The 24,703-nt window shown below is 38.7% G+C and overlaps 1 protein-coding gene across 2 annotated transcripts in view; it reads right to left on the bottom strand.

The window, feature by feature from the left end:
* The window catches only part of FGF14 (fibroblast growth factor 14), a 600,820-nt gene that overhangs the window by 147,809 nt on the left and 428,308 nt on the right, over nucleotides 1-24,703 (bottom strand). The window contains exon 1 of one of the 2 annotated variants that reach the window (XM_036090393.2): nucleotides 23,937-24,144. The exons of the other annotated variant lie outside the window; for it this stretch is intronic. Within the exon in view, the coding sequence (XP_035946286.1) occupies nucleotides 23,937-24,129 (193 nt within the window). The 5' untranslated portion in view covers nucleotides 24,130-24,144. Of the gene's footprint in view, nucleotides 1-23,936; nucleotides 24,145-24,703 lie in introns of those variants that run through there. 2 annotated transcript variants of the gene reach the window in all.

Genomic DNA, 24,703 nt, shown 5'->3' with positions numbered 1-24,703 from the left:
TAATGTACAAATATGGAAGAGAATATTAAAAAATTAAAATGGTTGTGTTGCACACGAAAGTAAACCATTAAACTTGCTTTTGTGTGATTATTGTAATGATACTTTCGTAACCAGTACTGCTATTGAAGGAACACCACCCACATGGGCCTTAACGTTTATAAAACAGTCACAGTGGACAGAACCTATTACTGCAGTGAACCCCCCAACCTTCGGAGGAACTGAGACCCATCTTTGTCTGAAGTACAAGGAAGCAGGATCAGAAGATCCTGCCCCACACCCAGGGCTACTCGGTGTGTATAGAGTAGGGAATGTTCACTCTCACTTACTGCCTGTGCCAAGATGCTCTCTATTACACATTCAACTGCTTGCCACATACCTGTTGACAGACTCTGTCATTAATTACCTTAGAGTGGGTATTGGTTGAGAAACTGAGTTTCTCAAACTTCCTATAATGATTTTGGATATTTAGTAAGTTTTCTCTTCACTTTAAGATTTAAAAAAAAGGTGCGCCTGGGTGGCTCAGTCGTTAGGCGTCTGCCTTCGGTTCAGGTCATGATCCCAGGGTGCTGGGATCGAGCCCCACATCGGGCTCCCTGCTCCGCGGGAAGCCTGCTTCTCCTTCTCCCACTCCCCTCTGCTTGTGTTCCCTCTCTCGCTGTCTCTCTCTCTGTCAAATAAATAAATAAAATCTTTAAAAAAAAAAAGATTAGGGCGCCTGGGTGGCTCAGTCGTTAAGCGTCTGCCTTCGGCTCAGGTCACGATCCCAGGGTCCTGGGATTGAGCCCCACATCGGGCTCCCTGCTTGGCAGGAAGCCTGCTTCTCCTTCTCCCACTCCCCTCTGCTTGTGTTCCCACTCTCGCTGTGGCTCTCTGTCAAATAAATTAAAAAAATCTTCAAACAAACAAACAAACAAAAAGATTAAAGAAGAAGGAAGACGTGGAGGTATTCTACTCCGTAATAATGGGAGCAGTCATGGAGACTCAAATATATTTGCACTTTTAATTTTGCCCTTCTGGCAGAATTTGCATTTGCATCATTGAGAGCCTCTTGTGGAAAAAGAAAAAACATATTAATTCTACTGTAACCTGAGACAACAATGTAAAATAGACGGTAAGACTTCTTTTATTTCCCATTTCAGGGCCATATAAAGAATATTAATTTATCCAGCATAGAACTTTTTTTTCAAATCATTAAACCTGGGACTTTTAAAATAAATTATTTTTTAAATATATCTTTGATATTTCAACTTTAGAGACTCAGTTAATATTAATATTTATCTCTGGATTTCCTTCCCTAGATTAAGGTCTAAGCATACTTCCTTTTGTCAGAAATTTAATGTGAGATCTTACACACCGTTAATCTCTTAATGACTGCTTGGGAAGGATCATTTTACTTTTTCTGACGTATATTAAGTCATATTTTTAAAGAACTCATTGGATTGTCAATGATTTTCAAAGTCTGATAATTTCATTTCCTTTCAAATGCTTTAAATCCTTTACAAAGTGAAGGTCATCAATTTCAGTACATAATTCTATCGGGTGAAAGGCTTTATGCACTTTTCCGCTTCCCCCTTTATTTCCTTCCCCTCTTCATTCATTCAGAGTTGGTTTTGCAGAGTACAAATGCCTTGTTCTTATCCTGGACATGAATATCACACGTTCTTTCACATTAGGCAAAGAATCATTCAAATATGTGAAACATTTTAAAGGCGGATGAAAAATAATTACTCTCATTGAAAGGGGCACTGAGATACACACACAGCTGTCCAAGAGAAGTCACTTCAGCAAATGAAAATGTAGAAGGTAAGAATGGCATCAATATGCAAAGAATCAACTTTCTATACTTCATATTAGGAATTAGAAAGGGCAACATCTGATGTCTGATCGTCAAATGGCCAAAATGTGGAGGGAGGAATTTGTGAGAACTATCTGAGGTACCTTTAGGCATATTTTACACCACAAATGCTCTAGGGATTCTCAAATATTTTTACTTAAATACTTTCAGTGGTAGAGGAAGGTAAGTGGTCATGTTTACTGGTAAATCTGAGGGATGTAGTCCCAAATAGCACCTGGTTAGGAGGAGTTCCTTTGGAATCTTGATTTTACCCAAATTTTTTGAAATTTGAATTTCGAAAGGTTTATTCTAGTCAATAATCAGTTTTTATTTGTTATAAAGTATTTTAAATTACTTACCATAACTAAAATTGATGCTGCATGAAGATATACTTATGGGTTCTCATACTCCCATATACTGCTCTGTTCCCCAAGGGTATCATACCCATTTTCAAAGGATGCTAGTCAGCCAGAAAATGCTTGTTTGCTATTGAGGCAGAACAATAATGCCCCCTGAACATTTTTATCATTTTGAGTTCATGTCACCAGGTCAGTCTCATCTACATTTTTTGCCTTCTGTTTTCCAAATCAGTCCTCCTTCCACACCCATACAAAATTTAAAACTATCACTGACACTGAAGTGTTGTGTCTTTTCTTTTCATACTTGCCTACATTCCAGAGCTCCCTTTGCATCCTCAACATCCCATGCATTTCACCTCTGCTCATCTAGCATCACTCTCCAGGCATTATACTGCTCCTCAACAATTGTATGGGCACCATTCACATTCACTATTAGAACCCACAAACACTGGGTTCTAATAGTCAGATTTTCTCATGGAGTGATGAAGCAATAAAAGATTCCAAACAGAAGATAATACTGCCTCACCAGAGGGGTATATGAATGGAAAAGAAATCCACTTTGAAGTAGAGAAAAAGATGAGAAATGAAGTCAGATCCTTTCTCAAAGCTTGAGGAAAGTTACTATTTTTCCTGTGTGTATGTGGGTGCACATGGGCAGACATATGTGTGGATCCCTGTGTGTTATATCTGAAATGGTGCAATGCTGGATCATATCCACAGCACATCAACACAATGAATTAGGAGAATTCTTTCTTATCTGGCTCTGGCTATGACTAACCATGAGGCCATAATAGGGGAATTCACATGTTGAGGTACTCGTGTGTTACCTTAGCTATAAAATAAGATGATTGGACTGGATGACCTTTAAAATTTCTCCTAGGCAAGACATAGAAAAGACACTATAACTCAAACAAAGATAAAAAATAAGGAAGTAAATAACCAGCAACGTTTACCTTTTCCTCCCAGTCCAAATTTTCAAACTGATTTCTATTAATGTTCTTAAGAATGAAATTAGAAACATGATCTGCTGGGAGATGTGTTGTTATGTGTATAGAAGACAAGGGCTCTGATCAAATAGATATGTTGAATGTTCTCACCAGGTCCAAGGTTTGGCCCTCACTATGTGCATGAAGTTTGGTAATTTACAAAGCACTCTCATGTGCATTATCTCATTTGAGTCTTACTCATGAGGGAAGCAACATAGACACAATTACATTAACGCATCTGACAAATAAGGACTAAAGGTTAGAATGACTGAGTCCTTTATTCAGAAGTGCACAACTCTAAGCCGAAGGAACTCTTCAAGACCAAGGAAGTTTGGGATGGGGCCCCTGCTAACACCAGCATCCAATTGTGCCATAGAATTCATTAGAAGCACTCTGATTTCTTGGGGCACCTGAGTGGCTCAGTTGGTTAGGCGACTGCCTTCGGCTCAGGTCGTGATCCTGGAGTCCCGGGATCGAGTCCCGCATCGGGCTCCCTGCTCAGCGGGGAGTCTGCTTCTCCCTCTGACCCTCCTCCCTCTCACGCTCTCTGTCTCTCATTCTCTCTCTCGCAAATAAATAAAATCTTAAAAAAAAAAAAAAAAAAGAAGTACTCTGATTTCTTGTCAAGTCTATCCCAGCCTCTCCGGAGTATTTGTTAGTAAGAATAAACCTGTTGCAGAGTATTTATTGCAGCCTGGAGCATGGAATTCACCATTTCATCTTTCTTGTAGACTTTAAAAGCTAAGCCAAAAATAGGACACACACAAATCTTTATATTACTCTTTGCGAGGTAAACCCATGTGTTTTTTAACATTCTGGAAGGTGGTTGGGTAATCTACAATTTTGTTGCTGTTAGCAACTGTCTGGGAATGAATTTGGAGAATGAAAGAATAACTCAGTTTTTACAATAGAACACAAAAGGCTTAAAATAATTCCATCTGGCAGTATTAGCAGTATAATAGCATGGCACATACGATATACAAAAGATGTACATCTAGAAACAATTATTGACAAAAATATCCATCTTTGTCCCAGATTTTATTAGAAATTAGAACTGAAAATAAATTTTAGTCGGTAATGTTTAAAAAAATCAAATCAAGGGACGCCTGGTGGCTCAGTCGTTAAGCGTCTGCCTTCGGCTCAGGTCATGATCCCAGGGTCCTGGGATCGAGCCCCACATTGGACTCCCTGCTCAGCGGGAAGCCAGCTTCTCCCTCTCCCACTCCCCCTGCTTGTGTTCCCTCTCTCGCTGTCTCTCTCTCTGTCAAATGAATAAATAAAATCTTTAAAAAAAAATCAAGTCAAATCAAAAGCTGGTCAAGAATTTTCTTCCAACATTTTCTTCTAAATGACTTCCAAAAAAATTTGGAACTCATGACTTGATCATACCTATAAATCATAAAACCTCTCTCAATTTTTGTCAAGATACTGATTTTCTTTCTATATTCAGGATATGGTGACTTAAAAAGAAGATAATATTTCCTAATTGCCAGTTTCTCTGAGAGCTAGGATTCAAAATTTGGAAAGCAATTTTACTGCTAGTTATGACCAACTAACCAGTATAAGATCAACTTTCATACCATATATGAAAGCTAGGTACTTTAAAAAAGAAAAGAAAGAAATTTGATTAAAGGTCCTAAAAAAGGGCGCCTGGGTGGCTCAGTCGTTAAGCGTCTGCCTTCGGCTCAGGTCATGATCACAGGGTCCTGGGATCGAGTCCCACATCAGGCTCCCTGCTCGGCGGGAAGCCTGCTTCTCCCTCTCCCACTCCCCCTGCTTGTGTTCCTGCTCTCGCTATGTCTCTCTCTGTCAAATAAATAAATAAAATCTTTAAAAAAAAAAAAAGGTCCTAAAAAGTTTACCACACAATGGACTTGAGGGGCCAACATCTAAAAGAAAAGGAAAACATATGGAGGTGAGCACAGTATTATACATCACTCTTTCTCTCAAGAATTTGCTGTTTCAGAAGTAGAGGAAGGAAAAAGGCTGAAAATCAGAGCAAAGCTTTTGGCAGTCCACAATGTTGGAGACAAAAATTGGAGACAAAATTGAAGATTAAATTGGAGCTCCAGCATGCCAGTGAGTAGTGCCCTTGGTAAACATCCAGGATTTCAATTGGAACCCCTACAAAGATATTCCTTAGCCAAAAAACAAACTAGAAATAGACAAGCTAACACATACACAGACACACACACATACACATACACACACACACCCCACCCCGCACCCACACAGGAAAGCCAACTTCAAATATATTTCATACTAAAATAAATTGGGGTTTTCTGCCCCTACTCTAATTACTTACACATACAAAGAATCTCCTCTCCAAGGAAGATAAAATCATAGACAATTTCTACAGATTTCTATCCAAAATGTTCAGTACTCAAAAATTGCCAAAATTATGAAAAATAAAAAAGATCCAAGAGAAAAACAGAAAATAAAAACAGATGTTTAGATCACCCAGATAAGAGTTAAAAGACTTTGACTTTGACGTACTGTGATTAATATGTTTAAGAAAATAAAAGACATGATGGAGATCTAAACAGAGAACTAAAATAATCAAATGGAACTTTCAAAATTGAAAAAAACTATAATAGAAAGAAATCAGTGAGTTTAACAACAAAAGAAGAGAGGACTAAATAACTGAAAACTAACACAAATCAAAATATCCACACTAAAGCACAAATACATGAAATCTAGAAAATGGAGTAAGAACATAGGAGACATAAGGAAAAGTACTGACATAAATGTAATTGAAGTCGCAGAAAGACAAGTGAGAGAACAGTGAAGAAATATTTGAAATATGTGAATATAATAAAAAGAAATCTGAAGCTGACATAAAATCTCATATCCCAGATTCAGAACATGTTGCAAACCTCCTGCAAGAAAAATACAAACAAAGTGACACCTAAGCACATCATGATAGAATTACTGAAATAAAAGGTGGGAAAAATCTTAAAAGAAGCCAGAGGAAAGTGAATACAGATGCCCTTCAGAGAAATGGTAACATGACAGTGGAATTTTCAGTAGGAAATAATGGAAGCCAGAAGACAACAAGATGACATCATTATGTGATGGGAAAAAACCCCTTCCAATCAAGAATTCTACACTCAGTAAAAACACCACTCAAAGACAAACTAATGAAACGTTCACTCAAACAAAACTGACAAAATTAATAACAAGTAGACTAAACTAAAATAATAACCATTATAATAATAATAAAAGAGATGTTTAGGCCAGAAAATAAAGTGTTTCCTGGATGAAAACACAAAAATGTACGAAAAAATAAAGAGCAAGGATAAATATTTTAATAAATATTGAGTCTATAACATAAAAATAATTTCTTATGAGTTTTATATATACATAGAAATAAAAGCATGACAATAAGAAACAAACAAACAAAAACCCTAGAGAGACTAAATGTTAAACTATACTAAGGCCCTAATATTAAATGTGAAAAATATTCAAACTTGTATCAAACTCTATAAGTCAACATTAAATGTAGTAATATCCAAGGTCACCACTAAAATATATTGTAATAGCTTTATAAACCTCAGGTTAATAATGGTGGAAAATGGATTAATAAATAATAATCTTGACACATTAAAATAATATAAGAAAACAAAGAAACAGGAAAATAGAATAGATTGGACAAATAGAAAACAAATGTTAAATGTTACTGTTAAGTAATTTCATTAAATGTAAACAGACCGGATATTCTAATTAAAAGTCAGAGATTGTCAGAGTGTATTTAAAGCAAAAACTAAAGCAAAACAAACATAAATTCATACTTACAAGATACCCACCTTAATTATAAGAATATAGAAAAGTTAAAAGTATGAAAAATAACCACTATGCAAACACTAAACCAGAGCAAGCTGATGTAGTTACATTAATAGCAAGCAAAGTAAATATTAAAGCAAAAAGCAAGACATTATGATGAAAGGGTATGTCTACCAGTGAGATATAATCATTTCATATTAACCTGTAAAGAAGGCAAAAACTGAGATATGAGATATCTAAATGAGATACAGAAAAATCCACAATCACAATGGGAAATTTTTAACATTGCTGTCTCCGTAACTGACAAAAGTGGAGACATGCATGGAAAATCAATTTTTAAAAGACAAATTTGAATTGCACAATTAACGAACTTAATGTAGTTGATGTGGCTACTGGAAAAAATTGTGTTTTCAATCCTTATATTTCATTTGTTCTCAGATTATAGTGGATTTGACCTACCAATCTAGTGATTTTTTTTAATAAAAAAGATAACTAGACAATCCCTAAATATTTGAAAATTAAATGAGAACTTCTAAATGATCATGAGTAAAAGGATACATCACAAAGGGAATTAGAAAATATTTTACTAGGGGTGCCTGCGTGGCTCCGTGGGTTAAGCATCTGACTCTTGATTTCTGCTTAGGTCTTGATACCTGGGTCATGAGTTCAAGCCCCCCATTGGGCTCCACACTGGGCATGGAGCCTGCATAAGATTCTCTCTCTCCCTTTCCCTCTGCCCCTCCCCGCTCTGGCCCCCCACACTGCTTGTGCATCACTAAATGCAAATTAAAACATAGCACAGCACAACGTGTGCACTGCAGCTAAAGGTAAATGCTTACAGGTAAATTTACGGTATAAAATTAAATGTATGTTTAAAGGCCTAAAATTAGTAAGTTTACAATTTATACTCTCAAGAAGTAAAAAACAAACAAACAAACAAACAAACAAAAAACCAGCAAATTTAATCTAAGGAAAATAGAAGAAAATAATTAAGAACAGAATTTAATAAAACACAAAAATGGAAGAAACTGAGCCAAAAGTGGCTTCTTTAAAAAAAAGATGAATAAAACTTAATATATCTTAACAAAACTGTTCCAGAAAAAAAGGAAAAGGCAAAAGGCAAAAACTATCAATATTAGGGAAAAAAGGGGGATATCGCTATAGATGTGATGAACAACTCCCAGAGATAACATTAATGAATCTCCAAACACTGTTAAGTAAAAGAAGCCAGATACAAAATGCACATGTTGAATGATATCATTTATATAAAGCTTTTTAAAAAGATTTTATTTATTTATTCGAGAGAGAGAGCACAAGTGGGGGGAAGGGGCAAAGGCAGTGGGAGAAACAGACTCCCCGCTGAGCAGGGAGCCCAATGTGGGGCTCGATCATGACCTGAGCCAAAGGCAGATGTGAAACCGACTAAGACATCCAGGTGCACCTCCCACTTTTTTTTAGAGAGAGAGAGAATGAATTGGGGGGGGGGTAGGAGCAAAGGGAGAGAGAGAGAATCTTAAGCAGGCTCCACACCAAGTGCGGAACCTGACGTGGGGCTTTATCTCACGACTATGATATCATGACCTGAGCCAAAATCAAGAGTTGGATGTTTAGCTGAATGATCCACCCAGGTGCCTGAAATCAAATATATTTTATTAGCAAAATTCCTTTTTTTTTTTTTTAAGATTTATCCATTTACTTTAGAGAGAACAAGCAAGCAGGGGAGAGGGGTAGAAGGAGAGAGAGAATCCTGAAGCAGACTCCCTGCTGAGTGGAGTGCCCAACATGGGGCTTGATCCCCCTGAGATCATGACCTGAGCTAAGACCTAGAATCAGACACATAACAAACTGAGCCACCCGGGCACTCCTGTATAAAGTTTTGAAACCAGCAAAACTAATATATTGTGTTAAAGTCAAGACAGTGCCTACCTTTAGGGTTTATTGATTGGAAAGTCCTGTGAGTGGGATTTCTGGGGCACTGTTCTGCTCTTGATCCAAGTGGTCCTTATGCAAGTGTATTCATTTGTGAAAATTCATTAAGTTGTATGTGATATGTGCACTTTCAATGCACATGTTATATATCAATAAAATATCTATTTTAAAATCAGGATAACATTAGACATACGCGTCATCTTCAAGCGATAGGTCATTTGATAAACCTGCTGAGTGTTCACGCAAGGAATTTTTTACACCTTCAACTGTAGTCTTGCATGAGAAATACTGAGAGGATTTTCTAATCAACAAAAAACCAAACACCTTCTTAAAAAAGGAAAGCTAGAGATGGACAAAAAGAAGAATTATAGTGTTTCCCAAAAATTGGAGAGGAACACTTAATCTGTTAGGTTGTCTCCTGGATTTTATAGTCTTGCAAATTTTATGAACAATAAACATGAATAAAATTCTTTTTAAAAAAAATGGAGTGGAATTGCCCATAATTAAACAGAAGCATGTCAGAGAGAGAGAGAGGAGGTGGGAGCAGATAAACTAAAGCCATAATTCTTAGCATCTCCCTCCCACTCCCCAAGGGGTGACTTCCAACCCAGATTGGGAAAAATGTTCTCAAAACTTGCAACTTTTTCCCTACTTGATAAGAAGTTTCTCTACACATTTTTCTTATTCATTATCAAGGAAACTTCAGGGGAGATGGTAGTTGTATCATAAGGGAGCTGACTTCACAGTAGAAATCCAAAAATACAGGGTTGTAATCCTATTACATACCCCTATGTAGAGACTATATGATCCAAGAAAATTACTATATCCATACATTTCCATTTTTTTCACTTGAAAAATAGCCAAACTATGGGAAGAGCCCAGATGTCCATCAACAGATAAATGGATAAAGAAGATATGGAATATATATACACAATGGAATATTACTCAGCCATCAAAAAATGAAATCTTACCACTTGCAATGATGTGGATGGAACTAGAGGGTATTATGCTAAGCAAAATAAGTCAATCAGAGAAGACAATTATCATATAATTTCACTCATATGTGGAATTTAAGAGAAAAAGCAGAGGATCATAGGGGAAGGGAGGGAAAAATAAAATAAGACTAAATCAGAGAGGAAGACAAACCATAAGACACTCTTAACTCTAGGAAACAAAGTGAGGGTTGCTGGAGGGGAGGGGGGTGGGGGAATGGGGTAACTGGATGATGGGCATCAAGGAGGGCACGTGATGTAGTGAGCACTGGGTGTTATATGCAACTGATGAATCACTAAATTCTACCCCTGAAACTAATAATACACTATATGTTAATTAACTGAATTTAAATAAAAATAAAAATAAAAAAATAAATAGGAAAAATAGGCATAATGTCTGTTTTAAAGAGTTTTTGTGAGGTTCAGTGTGGATGATGGTAAAGTTTATGATAAGCTAAGAAATTTGTTCCCTTATGTTTACTCGCAACAATGGTAGGGTCTCGAGGTTTATCAGCTTAGGAACCCCTTTAGATTATTCAAAGTAACAGATCCTTAAAGAGGAGCAGACACATCCAGCCACTTTGCCAGGGGAATACCTACGAGAGTATACAAGGTCCCAGCATTAAGAATTCTTCTTGCTGACTGCACCTTCTACATTTTAGGGTTTTCTCTCTCTCTCTCTCTCTCTCGATATTTTTTCTGTCTTTTTGTTCTTCTTCTTTTTAGCTTCCTGATGGTAAGTGCTTTAACTCATGGTTTTCTTTATGGAGTTCAGAGGTACTTGAATGAAAGGGGTTCGTATATTTCTTAAGAATAAACCCAATAGGGCGCCTGGGTGGCTCAGTTGATTAGGCGACTGCCTTCGGCTCAGGTCGTGATCCTGGAGTCCCTGGATCGAGTCCCGCATCAGGCTCCCTGCTCGGCAGGGAGTCTGCTTCTCCCTCTGACCCTCCCCCCTCTCATGTGCTCTCTCTCATTCTCTCTCTCTCAAATAAATAAATAAAATCTTTAAAAAAAAAAAAAAAAGAATAAACCCAATAGACAGGTATCAAAAATTCCTTTTTGTGCTATATAGTTTCTTAACTGCCATTTGAAACCCCATATCAGGATATACAGTATATCACTCATCCATATTTTTCCTCATGAAACAAAATGTTTGCACCCACTATTGATTGATACGGCAGCCATGAAACCAGTTTGTTTAATCAAACCACCTGTGTGTGATGCATTCTTTAAACAGAATCACCTTGATGCAAGTGCTAATAACCACAGAATAATCAACTCCCTGAAGCATAAAGGAATCCTCCTGACTTGTAAATATTTTCTTCACTAGGAAAATTACTATTTGCTGAGATTTTTACCAAAGAATGTTTTTACTTTTTCCAAGCCCTGTCATGGTGTTTGAGACTCGGAAGCTTCACTGGCTGGTCGCTGATCAGAAGCACATCAGTCTGGCCTACTTTCAAAACCAGCACTTTTGATACAAATCCAATAGCTTTAGTCCTATGTTTGATTAATTCAACTTCTTAAAATTGAGAAGCTCCCTTATTTAGTGCTTCTGCTTCTCTTCCGAAGAAAGCTGGCTGCTGCTGTCAATTCCAACTGGTTAATATCCAATGGTTTTATTTTTCTCGTCCATCCAATCCTGCCAATCTAGATTATTTTCCAGCTTTCCATTTGATTTCTTTTTATCGCTTTCCTTAAATGCATTCTTGTTGCCACTTACGGGATGGGATGCTGTTCTTTAGGAATATGTTCAATATTACTTAACAGAACTTAAAAATGCAGATTGAAATTCCTATGGGCACCTTGACATTCATTTATGTTGCAGATCATGGTTGTGGGGATGATGATTGTGGGGTGTGCGTGCGTGTGTGTGTGTGTGTGTGTGTGTAGTCATTCATTTCAGTTATGCCTTTCTTTCTGGACTTGTCACTGTTTTTGTATTTCCTCACTGAAGCTTTAATCCCTTCAAATGGGTTTTAGCTTAGTTGCTAGTAAGCTTTGATACATATGACCCAGTCATATGTATGGGTCATATGTATCAAAGCTGTAAAAAAAAAAAAAAAAATCTGTGCAGATGCCAACCCCTGAAGAATATAATGAGGTTTGTCAAGGTAAAACAAATAAAGGTATCTGAAAGAATTGAGTTCTAGAAGTTACCGGGAGGCCTTAAACTGACTTTTACTAGAGTCTTCAGCAGGCTTCTTTTTTACTTTCTATCTTAGTATCACATCTGTGAATCTAGGAGAATGGTAGCTTTTATCTGCCTAAAGGCAGAGTGTGGTAACAACAAGGGTGGGGGGATAGGAGGCTGAGCACATCAATTTTTAAAATATATATAAATTTGGAATTGAACATACTTAGTTCTCTGCTTTTATGCTTCATGTAGTATCTGCATCATACAGCGTTCATGCTAATCTTCTAATTTACACACATACACAACATACTTTTTTACACACAAACACACAGTGAGAGAGAGAGAGAGAGAGAAAAGCGCTCTTAGCAATTGTCTCAAACTTAACAGATAAGATTGTAATTGTATTGTAAATTATAAGAAGTAGAATAAATATAGTATATAGGGATAATTAGGCAACTGTTTTCCGGCTGTATTTAGTAAACAGCCAACAGGAAGTATGGGTCCAAAGTAAGTTAGGAGGCACAAGGGCTGGGGAAGCATGAGGGGATGGGATTCTGGGGCAAGGGAACAGGGCAACAGACACTGAGAACAGACCAGTGAGCGGGCGATTCTGCTCTTCAGAGGGCCTTTTGCTGTAAGCACAAACCTGTGCAAAGAAACCTATCTCTGCCTTGATTTTCTAAGGCTGAGCCCATGTGGGCCTCTAAACAAGTGAGCAAAGGAATTTAAAGCTAAATGATATCTTCCAGGTCATCTTTTCCATGCTGCTCATTGCGTGGAGGTCTCCGCATATTCACAGACTTGTCTGAATTGCTCAGCCAGTAGAAGGCAGATTCCAGCGCCGGAGCCCACGCTCTCCCCATTGCCCGGGGGCACCACAGACTGGTGTGCGGGAATGGCTGGGCTGTATAAGGATAGTGGTAAATAATAGTGATGGAAGTGCAGAGATGCAGTACGGGTGAGATTTGGGGTATTTCCTTGCATTCACTTTTTAAGGAACAAAATCAATGAGCCTGCCTCAGAAGATGACAATGGGCATTGTGTAGGGGGCAGAAACAAGGAACAGCAGCATGAAGCCAGCCAACACTGATAACAGTTCGGTTAACGTTTAACAGCTGTGACGTCACAAGGTGCTGTGTTTGCTTTTTCAAAGAAAGTGAATAAATGGGAATATTTATGTTATAAACTAATGAACTCAGGGAAATGGTGTTGAGATAATCTTTGGTACTACTGTCATGGGGCAAAAGAAAAACCCAGGCAGAAATGAAAATTTTACCTTTGGGCTGATTTATTGGTGTAGAAGTTGCAAAAAGTGCTTAACATCGTACTCTGAGTCTGTTTCACTTGCCCACACAACAATAAACCATCCGGCAAGTAAAATGAAAACAGTCATGGGAGCATCTGGATACCAGGGACATTTCTAATGATTAAAAATTGTGTTAGCTCAGCACCAGTAGCAGAGGAAGAGGACAGCTTTGCTTATTAATGCCATATTCTCCAAACTTCAGCAACCTGTATTACTTTTATAATTTTCCAAAATGCAAAGGCCTGGGGATGAAAAACACCAAAGTTGACAGACATACAATCCTCCAAACCTTCCAGGAAAACTTCCACATTGCCACACCGTCTGGGATGGTTCACTCCAGAAAGAAAGTCTGAGAGACTACAGAATGAATGTGTCTAAGCTCTGCCGTTCTGCACAGGGCGCTGCCCTGGTGTCCCAAGCATCAGACAGAAATGGGAAATTGGAGGTAGAGCCGGATGCATACTCCTGTGTGGGGTGGTTATCACAGGTAACACCACCGGTCACAGCAGCTGCCGCAGCACCGTGTCCTGGCATACGCACCCTGGAAGGATGAACAGAGGCAGACCCTGTGGTCGACGATCTAGCCCATCCGAAGGATAAATCTAGGAAGACACCGGGATATAATGCTGAATACCATTATTATCTAAGATCCACTGGGTTAATTCTAAAAACATACACCTTATATCAGTTAGACCTGAACTGCATTGAAATACTACTTCTGCCATGTGCAAGTCTCTAGAAAAATTATTTCATCTCCTCTCATCCATGAAAATGAAAATAATACCACCGATTTCCAATGGTTGGGAGAAGTAAGAGATGTGGCATATAATGCTTCTAATCCTAGCAGATGCAGTAAAGATGTTTGATTACTTTCCCTGCTTTTTTTCCTTCAATTTGTCAGGCATGAAGCCAAGAGAAATAACTTCTGTCTTGTGTAGACTTGTCCAATTTCCTCATCCCTCCATTCAGGTTGGAGCCTGGCCCCAGCGAGAAGGGAGACAGAAAATGCAATCCTCTCTGCACCAGGGTTGGCCTCAGCATGAAATTCTCTTCATGAAAATAGCAGCTCTCTCGTTTGCTGGAATAAGGATGAGGTAATTATTGAACCATCTAAGCCACAGAAACGATTAAGGGGCTAGTGGCATTTACTTATGCAGAAATAGTAATAGAGTTAAACAATTATAAGTTGGCCAAACAGTGAGGAGGATAAAAAGCCACGAACACATATTTAAAGGGCACGATGTAGCCAAGGCTAGGCAGGAATTATTTACCTAAACTTAAAGAGATAAAATGAGGCATGTGGAGGGATAAAAAGACATCAAGCCCCATGAAATTGTGACTCTTTTAAAGACCTTTTCCAAAGGGAGAAAATTGTTGCATTCTGAAGAAACCGGGCATTTGCCCACCAAACATTCAAGAGTGTCCTGAGAAAAGACACTACATTCATGTCATAGCTGCTGAACTCAGTGGTTACATATGGCCCCCGACAACCTAACAAGAAGAGACAATAGAATTCTGTCTATGAATTTACTCTTAAACTCTAATTGCCAGCACTTCACCATTTCTCATATCTCAAAAGCTGTTTGTCGTTCCAATAGGAGATTTAAAAACAAAAACAAAAACACAAATGTAAAAAAGTTACCTTAACTTTGTCACCAGATCTCCTAACTGTGTATCTACATATAATAGGTAGATACATAAGAGAACCCATTAGCATTACTTAAGACCGAATATATCAGTGAAAACATTTCATATATAGAAAATAAACTGTTAAATGCTCCTTCTTATATTTATAACTATTTCTTTGTGTATAATGCTTGAATCTGAGTGATGTTTATTAAGAGATTAACCAAATATTTTAATTTGCCTATTACTTCCAGCTATGCTAGTAATTGAAGAGTTTATAAATGAATGATTACTTAGTCACAAATCCATTATATTTGTACAGACAAAAAATTAAAAGGCTAATTCTTAGAAAGATCATTCAAATTCTGTTTTATGAAGACAAGTTGTTCAGGCCCAATACAAATATATGTGATGAAAATAATATTCTTCCCAAATAAAGAAACATCAAGCATTGCCTTCTAATGATACCTGAGTCCCAACTGAGTACTAATAGTGTTTGGCACAGCGTCATGTTGCATGATGGCAATAGTTAATGTATTAACAATTAATCCAGACACATCATAACTATGAAAAGGTGATCATCATGAATGGTTTTGATGGAGCAAAAATGTGATTTAGAAAGGGTTCAAGAGAGAACAGGAGGAGAAAAATTGGAGATCTATTTTTCAAGGAGTTTTGCTGACAAAAGACGATTGATTTAGTAGCTAGAGAAGAATGTACCATCATGAGAAGATTACTTTTTAAGATGGGATATATCACAGCATATTTATATTTTGATGAGAATAAGATGGTAGAATATGAAGATTATATGATGCAGAAGAGAGTGGGAAATTATTGGATTGATGTCCCTGAGTAGGAGAAAGGATCTATCCCTCAGTTGGAGGTGGTCTTAACCTTAAACAGAAGCACTAAGAGTTCATCCCCAAGTTCAGGAGGAAAAAGAGGAGTAAATGGATAGATATGCAGATCGGTTTGTAAAAGCCAGTAGTGGAGTACGTGAAAATTTATTTTTTATTATTTCTATTTTCTCAAAAAAATAGAAGAAAGAACGTAGTTGAGTGTGGGGTTGGGGGAGTAGGTCCAAGAGGTTTAAAGAGAAAGAAGATAAGAAAATCATCTAGTTAAATAGAAGTAGATTTTTTTAATGTACTAGGGGCCCACTTGATGTAATTGACTATGAATTTAAAGTAGGAACAACCCATGTGTATGTATGTTTTCTCTTCAGCCGAAATCAGCTGTGTATGTACAGGCACAAAAATAGGTTGATGGTTAGATTACCCAGTTAGTTTTACCATGTAAGTAAGGTGAACAAGAAAATAAAAGTCAGATAGTATAAGTCAATAAAATACCCAAATGACATATAACTAGACTTGAAATATTGTCTCAGAGTTAAATATTCATCTGTGTGCAACTTTTATAAAGTGCATAATACAATTTACACATGACTAAGACTTGACTACATTATGTTCTTCTGGTATCAGTAGTAAGAACAAGATCTAAGAACTCATTAGACAAGAACTCTGAACCAATGTGTTAATTCAAAAGCAGCATACAACACACAGTATCTAGTTTTCTAACAATCTGTAATTTTCACGATTAATTTGTGACTCTGTAACCCTAGTGGTTTGCTTCAGTTTATCATGTACAATAAGGCCAATAAGGAATGTAACCAATAAAGCATCTTGTTAGAAATGAGAAATGTCTAAAATATATAATCTAGGAAAATTAATAAAAAATTAATGAAAGACTTAACTTAAAATTCATTACATGCTAATGAGAGCACTCCAAATTAATCCTTTTCAGAGTTTCAGGTCACTGTTGCAATTCACCAAGGAGATAGCAGCAACTAATATCACATCCAGACACTTGTTAGAAAATCAAAGCTACATCCCTATGTGAAAAATGGCTTGGTAAAATATGGCACATTTTTTTGTCTCTTTTGCCAAAGCCTACAAATAGGTTTCTACTTCCAGGCAAGCCTTCTCACACCTTCAATTTTAAAAAGTTCATAATACACTATTGCATGTATCCAACAACCAGATATATACATTGAACATCTACTACAGGACTTAACAGTAAGGTGTCTCCCATTAATGACAAGTTCAAAATGTCATGAAGAATTGGAAGTGTTGAGTAGTGGGGAGAATAGAGGATTTAAGGACAGGCAGATTTGTTTCTGAATTCTGCTGGTGTTACTTTGCTCAGGTGTAAGTCTTTTGGCAAAATGCAAACTCTCTGAGCCTCAGTTTCCTTTGCTGTGAAATGCTGATGTATCTCAACTAATTGAGATAACGAAATAAAGTATGTGACAATCGAGAATTGGCATTTGTTAAGACCAGGGACGCTGGTGTCAGCCTGGCAACCTGGGTTTCAGTCTCAGCCCCACTCTTCAAAGATATATGAATTTGGTCAATTAACCATTTTATTTGTTTGTTTATGATTCCTCATTTATAAAATGGATGGGTAGATAATATTAGTGTATCATCCATTAATGGATAATTTAGTGTATCAATGGATAGATAACGTAATGTACCTCCCATACAGATTTGTTGTGAAGATGAACTAGTACTCCATGGTATAGTGCCTGACACAGGATGCCACGTAGGCAGTTGATAAACACATTAAGTCCCCTCAGTTCGGGTCACTGCTATGTGCACACTGATCTCAATGGTCACTCTATGTCAGATGTAAATCCTAAGAAATACACAACTTTTCATTCATCCAACCAATGCTTGTGCAGGGTTTGTTATATGCCAGGCAGGTGAGTCACTGACTCTTAAGCGGCAGTAACCCCACCATACACACCATATGACCCCGTCACACCATAAGAGTCCCTGTCACACCTGATAGCCAAGAACTTTGAAAGCATAGGGTGAAACACATACTCCACACAAATATTTCACACAATATAGCTTTATGCAAAGAGTCTTTCCCCTGAATGACAAAGTAATAACTATCATAAAATGGTTTTTTAAAAAGGTATCTAGATTCCTACTACCACTGTCTACCACTGCTGTCCTCCCAGCAAACAGTAAATGGTAACCTATTCATATAATCTGAGTTTCTTAAAATGAACATTGGAATCTTTATAGGTAAAATTACTAAATTAGTTGTTTCCTAGTCATGCCAACACAATGTGATTGACTTTAAATTGCATCAACCTCGTTAAAATGGTCTTTTATATGTTTGAGTTTCCATTATGCTTTTGTTTTGTGTTTTTAGCCCTTGAGTGCTAATGACAACATTTAAAACATCATAAACAAATTTACATTGCTGAAATGTCATAGTCTGTTTTGGCTAAAATTTCTCACAACTGGGGAAGAAATTAAGATAAAGTATACCTAGAAAGAAACCTAGATTCTAAAAACTAAGATAAATCAGATTGAAAAATATGTCACCCACCTTTTCCTTTGAATATCTGCCATTATTTTTAAGTTAAGCAAATCAAGTTTAAAAGACATCATTTTACATTGACGAGAGGGAAGGGGAGGTTCATGTCTACTTGAAAACAATTTTCTTATAGTAACATTATATAGTATAAAACTGTTCACAGAAGAACAGAATTTGGGGGCTAAATGTAGAAGAACTACATTAATAACTCTACTAATTTGAAATAAAAAGTGAAACCTGTAACTGATAATGGTAACCTGGTGGTGGATTTGGGGTGGAGTGGTGCTTCTGAAGTCTTGTATTATGAACTATCAAAGGATTTCTTCACCAGACAGTATTATTTTCTCAATACATGTAAACTCAACCTATGAGCCTAACTCAACCCAACGCAAATCATCTTACTCAACCTCACATCTTACCTAAACTACTATGCTGTCTTACCCTTCACTTGCTGTACCACTTCTTAGTTTATTGCACCACTGTGCTATCAACCATTTTCAGAAGCCTAGAGCAAATGCAGAATGTTGAAATCATAACAATTAAGGCACAGAAAAAATGCATAAGCAAGGGTCAACTTCTTAAAAAGTCTCTAACATTGTTTTGTTTACCAATTCAGTAAAGCTCCCATAAAAGCTCTCACTTAGGAACCCTGCATTTGACAAAATATGCTTGTTGAAAAATTAGACATTTCAGTTAAGAAAAACTATGATTTTTATCTTACCTTTATGCAACTAACAAATAATAAAATTCTGATTATCAACAAGTTAGCAACAGGTATTATGAAAAGATAAGTAGGAAGATCACGTACATGGCCTTAGAAAACTAAAAAAAAAAAAATACACTCTCCAAAGAAAAGAAGGATGATAGTTAGGGGGAAAAATATTCCCTTGTTTTATTTTGACCTAAACAGCCAATATAAGTAGGTGGTCTGTATTTTCACATGGCTCTGAAATAGTAGCACAAAGGATGGTGGTCTTCTGATGACTCTTTGTTGCTGATTATTTCCTGAGAAGGTGGACACATCTTTCCTTACATCTTTCCTTTCCTTCTTGTAAAAAGGAAGACCATTTTTCCTAGGATAACTGATGGGTTTCACTATCACACTGGAGCAAAGCAGTTTTGTTGATATAAGCATACATATATTTCTGCTTTTTATATTACACAATAACGCGAAAACAAATTTTAAGTAGCTCATTTTTCTTTCCTTGTTTCTTATGACATCCTGTAATTTATTTCAGGTAAAATGTGCTAGTAAGAAACGCACACAACTACTGATTAAACGTACATGACACATGATACCTTGACTCCTATGATGAGAGTAGCGAAGAAAAGTAAATTTCAAGAAACAATTGCATTAGCCACACTAAAAATTTTGAAAGGTATTGTCTTACAAGCAATAAAGGTTCTTGTTTTGGTTTAAAAATTAATAATGAAAATGTAACGCTTTTAGGATAAAATCTTCATTATACATCATTGCTTGCAGTTTCTATTTTAGTTTTTCACTTTTTACAAAAAAAGGTGAAGATTTCAAATAAAACTATTTGCAAATAGTTGATTTCCTTGTGCCCTCTTCTTTCTTTAGCTAAATTAACAGATATCTTAAATATCTATTTTCATAAATTAGTTAAGCCTTAAAGTGAGGTTGGTTATATGTAATCACCCTCTAGTCCCTTAAAAAAGGGATAAGTTACATATATATGTGTGTGTGTGTGTCTAGATTCCTACTACATATATATATATGGAGAGGAAAAATATATATTTATATATACATATATAAAGGTGTCTAGATTCCTAATATATATATAGATATAGATATAGATATAGATATAGATGGAGAGGAAAAAATATATAAAAACTTGAAAAGTATATATACTTCTAAAGTGGTCTATTTAGAGTACTGTGGTTCAAGAACACTCTTTTAGCATTGGACCTGTGGACCTTCCCTATTTCACTTCAACTCAAGGGCAATGCCAAGTACCCAGGCCATGGCAGACACTCTATCAAGATTTGAGAGTCTATGAAAGTGCAGAAAACACAGACTTTGCTCTTAATGACAGTTAACCACATCTTGGGATGGGGCACAATTAATTATTATCAGGCATAAACAATGATAGTGAGGTATAAAATGCCACGGGAGGACTATTCTTACTTCTCTGCAATAAAGGAAGACTTCCTAGAGCAATGGCATTTCTCCAAGCTCTAAGAAATGGGGATAATTTCAACAGGTGAAGATAGAAGATAGAAGATTCCACACACAGAGTAAAGCACAAACAAAAGAACAGGGATCTGAAAGCATGTGGCTACCTTTAGGAACTTTGAATGGTGTTTGGAGTCTTTGGAGGTAGGGAAGGTAGAGAGAGATGAATCTGGAAAGGTGGGATAGTCATGGTGCCCACACAATCCCCAAAAGCCATCTAGATTCCTGTCCTTTACAAGAGGACAAAATGGTACAACTGGTACTCAACTGGTGCAAAAATCACTCTTCTATGAGAGTAGGAGCTGATCAGAGTGGGGGATAGGGCTCCAACCAAAAGCACGTAAGTAAATACAAGCCATACTCTTTATACTAAATAAATTACTAATTAAGGAAGCATTAAAAAGGAAAAACACCGTACATTTAAGAAATGGCTATTACTCTTCCCCCAAACACAAAATGTGGAGCTATTATTTATTCTGTTTGCCAACATGTCACGTGTATTTGAATTCACCTGTCAAAATGTAAACTCAGCCAAAATGGACTATGAATACAAGATGACAGTATACTGTATTTCTGTATCTCTTTTGCTTCTCTGAACAGTTTAAGATTTTTCTCAACTCAGGGGCTTTCATTGTCCTTCTCAGATGTCAGCTCTCAACCTGGACTTCTCAGCGTGGCCCACCCTGCATTCTTGATCTAATTAGGTTTCTCTCCCACCACCTTCACCCCTGCAGCCTCAGCCGTCTTTGTTCTTTACAGGACTTGGAGTTTTTTATTTTGTTCCTTTCCATATGCATTGGCTTTTACCCCATATTTGTAATCTCCATGATGGAAGGGACTTCATTTGTTTTATTCACTGCTCTACACATAACACCTGGAACAGCACCTGACATAGGAGGAAGATTCAGTAACCCTTCGTCAAATTAATGACGTTCAAATATGAAGATATATAAAACTGTCATACCTAAAAGTTGTATCTTTAAATTAATAAATCAGATTTTTTAAGTTTCCTGAGGGCAGTTCCGATGCAAAGAGTGAGTTTGGAGGTAAGATAACTATGCTTAAAAATATTTCCTTAAAGAGCACTTAATTAAATAATGAAATAACTATATATAGCTATATGTAATATAAGATCATATAATTAGATATCAATACATAACTTACATAATATAAAGTTTTAATATTTATTTTGCTTAAATTAGTAATAATAAATTAATGTCTGATGCTCCAGAGATATATCTATATTTTTCTTCACAAAAGAATATATTTCTTTACATATGAGAAGTATAAAGAGGATAAAAGGAAAGGTCCCGATGAAATTTCCTTTTAACCTATCATTTGTTTGGGAAATAAGGGAGCAGAAGTGACCTCAAATGTATTTTTCTTACAGATCAGTGATGCATGCGTATCATTTTGAACTCATAAATACCAAGAGAGCAGTCGGGGTTGAAAATGGTGTAACAGACTATTAGGAAGCTCAGATATCTTCCCATATCTGGAAAAAAAAAAAAAAAAGGTATATCCCCGTCTTAAAATACAGAAGTGTAAAGCACACCGTCCTTCATTATGCAATATGAAAAAAACATTCATTGTCCATATTTACAAAATAATCCACTGGTTGTATATTTAAAGAAGACACACAGTAAGTTTTAATCATTGTTTATATTACAGTAATCTTATCTAGAAGAGAACAGGTTTATTTACTTCAAGTAGATGGCAAAATTTGGAGCTCTACCTGGTGAACACTGTGTTCTAAAAGAGAATCTGATTTTTAAAAGGGGGAGAAGCAAACACTGTAAGTCAAGATAATGTGACACTGCAATGTTTAGAACAATTGAGTTGCTCTTAATAGAAAGGTTTGCTGGATAAGGCTCTAGGCTAAAGTGGAAAATTAAAACCCATTTTTCTTAATACCTTCTACAGTCATCTGAAAATATTGTCCCCAAATACTTCATCAAGAGGTATTATATTTATGCAATTAGGTATTATACTTCTATAAATTTATCTTCCTTAGAACTGCCACTCTAATTTTTCTCCAATGTTTGCCTTTTAAGTTTGATTCTAAGAGCAAATAATCTCCAATTTCTAATGTGACAATAAGCTATTGTCCTTTAAAAAACTATTCAGCTACAGCCTTTAAAAAAAAACACAAGCATTAAAACTTTTGGTCATAAATCTGCAAATGTGTAGAACACACACACTCACATAGATACACATGTATAGCGTATGCTTGTCTCCCCTGTCTTTGGAACAACAGGGTATTTAAAACAAATACAGCTGGGCACCAAGAATATAATCTGCTGGGCAAACATATACTCCTATTAATGTAAATATATTCTTCGATGTTTCCTGCCAAGCCCACTTAGGAAAAGCAAGCAATCCCCATTTCTCCCACAGAACACCCCACATAGTCTCAAAACAATCGCCCTTAGCAACTGGATGTGGAAGCAAGCAGAGATGAACAAAAGCAGTTGGGCTCCTGCTCCTAAGTTGCCTTCTCAGACCCTGACATTTTAAAGCAGCAAAAGCAGGTCATGCTGGGCGCTAGTTGTTTCTCAAAAAATATGTATAGTAAGGCAACTATTCTAGTCATCTGCTTGTAGTAACTGCTTGTTTTGCCTCATGTAATTCGCGAGTCCTTGAATTTAAATTGGCACATATTGGGGATGTGTACCTCGCCAAACCCCCAATTCGGACTCATTCTTCCTTACTCTGCTCCCCTCTCCGCATCCCAAAATGTGACCTCGGGCTTCAGCGCGCTCAGTGCTGCCCGCTAAGCAGCCTTCTGGTAAATCTCAACCGAACTGTCCCTTAGTTCACACACACCCTCCACTCCTCTGACACCGGCCCCTGCGGAGGGCGCGCGGGGGTGGGGTGGGGATCGCCACATTTCGCCAAGGTCTGGGAGCCAAGGGGGTTTCCAGGGGACCTGGGAGGCTAGGTGAGGCCAGACACACAGACATTCTTGACCCCTCCAATCAGACTGGACGCAGGCACCGAAACCCCGCTGTGTTACGGAGATCTTTCTCCAGCATTCCGGAGTCAGAGGCTACCCCCGGGGGAAGCCAGGACCCTCAGAGTAGAAAGAGATTTTCCCTGGAAGCCAGCCCGCAGGAGACTCGGGGAGCCAGAGGCAGCCGGCGAAGAGCCGGCCAAGTTGCCGGCTCCCGGCGGGGTGGAGTTTGCAGTGGCTACAGGTTGCCCGAGAGCAGGTTCCCAGCTCCCACGGGCTGGCGGAAGGCGCTCGCGGCGCTCCGAAGGGAGATAGCGGGTGGGGGGTGGGGGTGGCTATTGAGAGGCGGGGGGAGGGCAAGGGGAGCCCGAAGAGGCCCCATGCAGGTGGGGAGGTGGGAGAGGTCCGAGGGCGCGCCTCCCGACAGTGACCCACACAGACCTTGGCGCCGCAACCTGCGCTTCTTGAGGCCGAAGATGCGCACTTTGGAGAAGATATCCACCAGGTTGCCGTTGCAGAGCCCGCGGTTCTTGCTGGGGCTGCTCCGCCTCCTGCTGGCAGACGGCCGGTCCCAGTGCTGCTCCCGCGCCTGCCGCTTCTGGCGGATCAAGCCGCTGGCGATGGCCGCGGCCATGGTGGCCCGGGGAATGGGTCCGGGGAGGGAGGGGACGGAGGGAAGGGGAGCTGGGGACGCGGGAGAGGGAAGGGGCGGCGCAGACGGCGGCTCGCCCTCGAGGAGGCAGAGGGAGGAGGCCCGAGGGGTTGAGGAGAGGGGTAGGGGCGCTCAGTCCCGACTAGGACCCATCGCCCTCTCCGCGGAGCGCGGGTCGGGCGCGCAGACGCTCCCGGGACGCTGCGGGGCGAGCCCCGGGAGCCGAGGTCGTGGCGGCCGCCGCCCGGCCGCGTCGGAGCCGGGAGTGGGGCCGGGGCTGGGGGCGCCGCCGCTCACCGCGCGCCACCGGAGCCCTGTCGGGGGCCGCCACCGCCACTCGCGCTGCCTTCAAGCCTCGCCCGCCTCCCCGGCGGGAGGGAGAGCCCGCCGCCTTCTTGCAGGGCACGGGACGCAGGGCAGGTCCCGGCCGGGTGTCGGCGCGGGCGTCCGTCTAGGGCAGACGAGGCAGGACTCAGCGCCGGGCTCGAGCTGCCCCCCGGCCGCTGCCGCCGCTGCCGCCGCCCGCTCGCGGGTTCTGCCGGTGATTGTCAAGTGC

This window comes from Halichoerus grypus, chromosome 4 (genome assembly GCF_964656455.1).
Source record: "Halichoerus grypus chromosome 4, mHalGry1.hap1.1, whole genome shotgun sequence".
Classification (NCBI taxonomy): domain Eukaryota; kingdom Metazoa; phylum Chordata; class Mammalia; order Carnivora; family Phocidae; genus Halichoerus; species Halichoerus grypus.
Note: the sequence above shows the minus strand (reverse complement) of the source record. Positions and strands in the feature narration are given on the sequence as shown.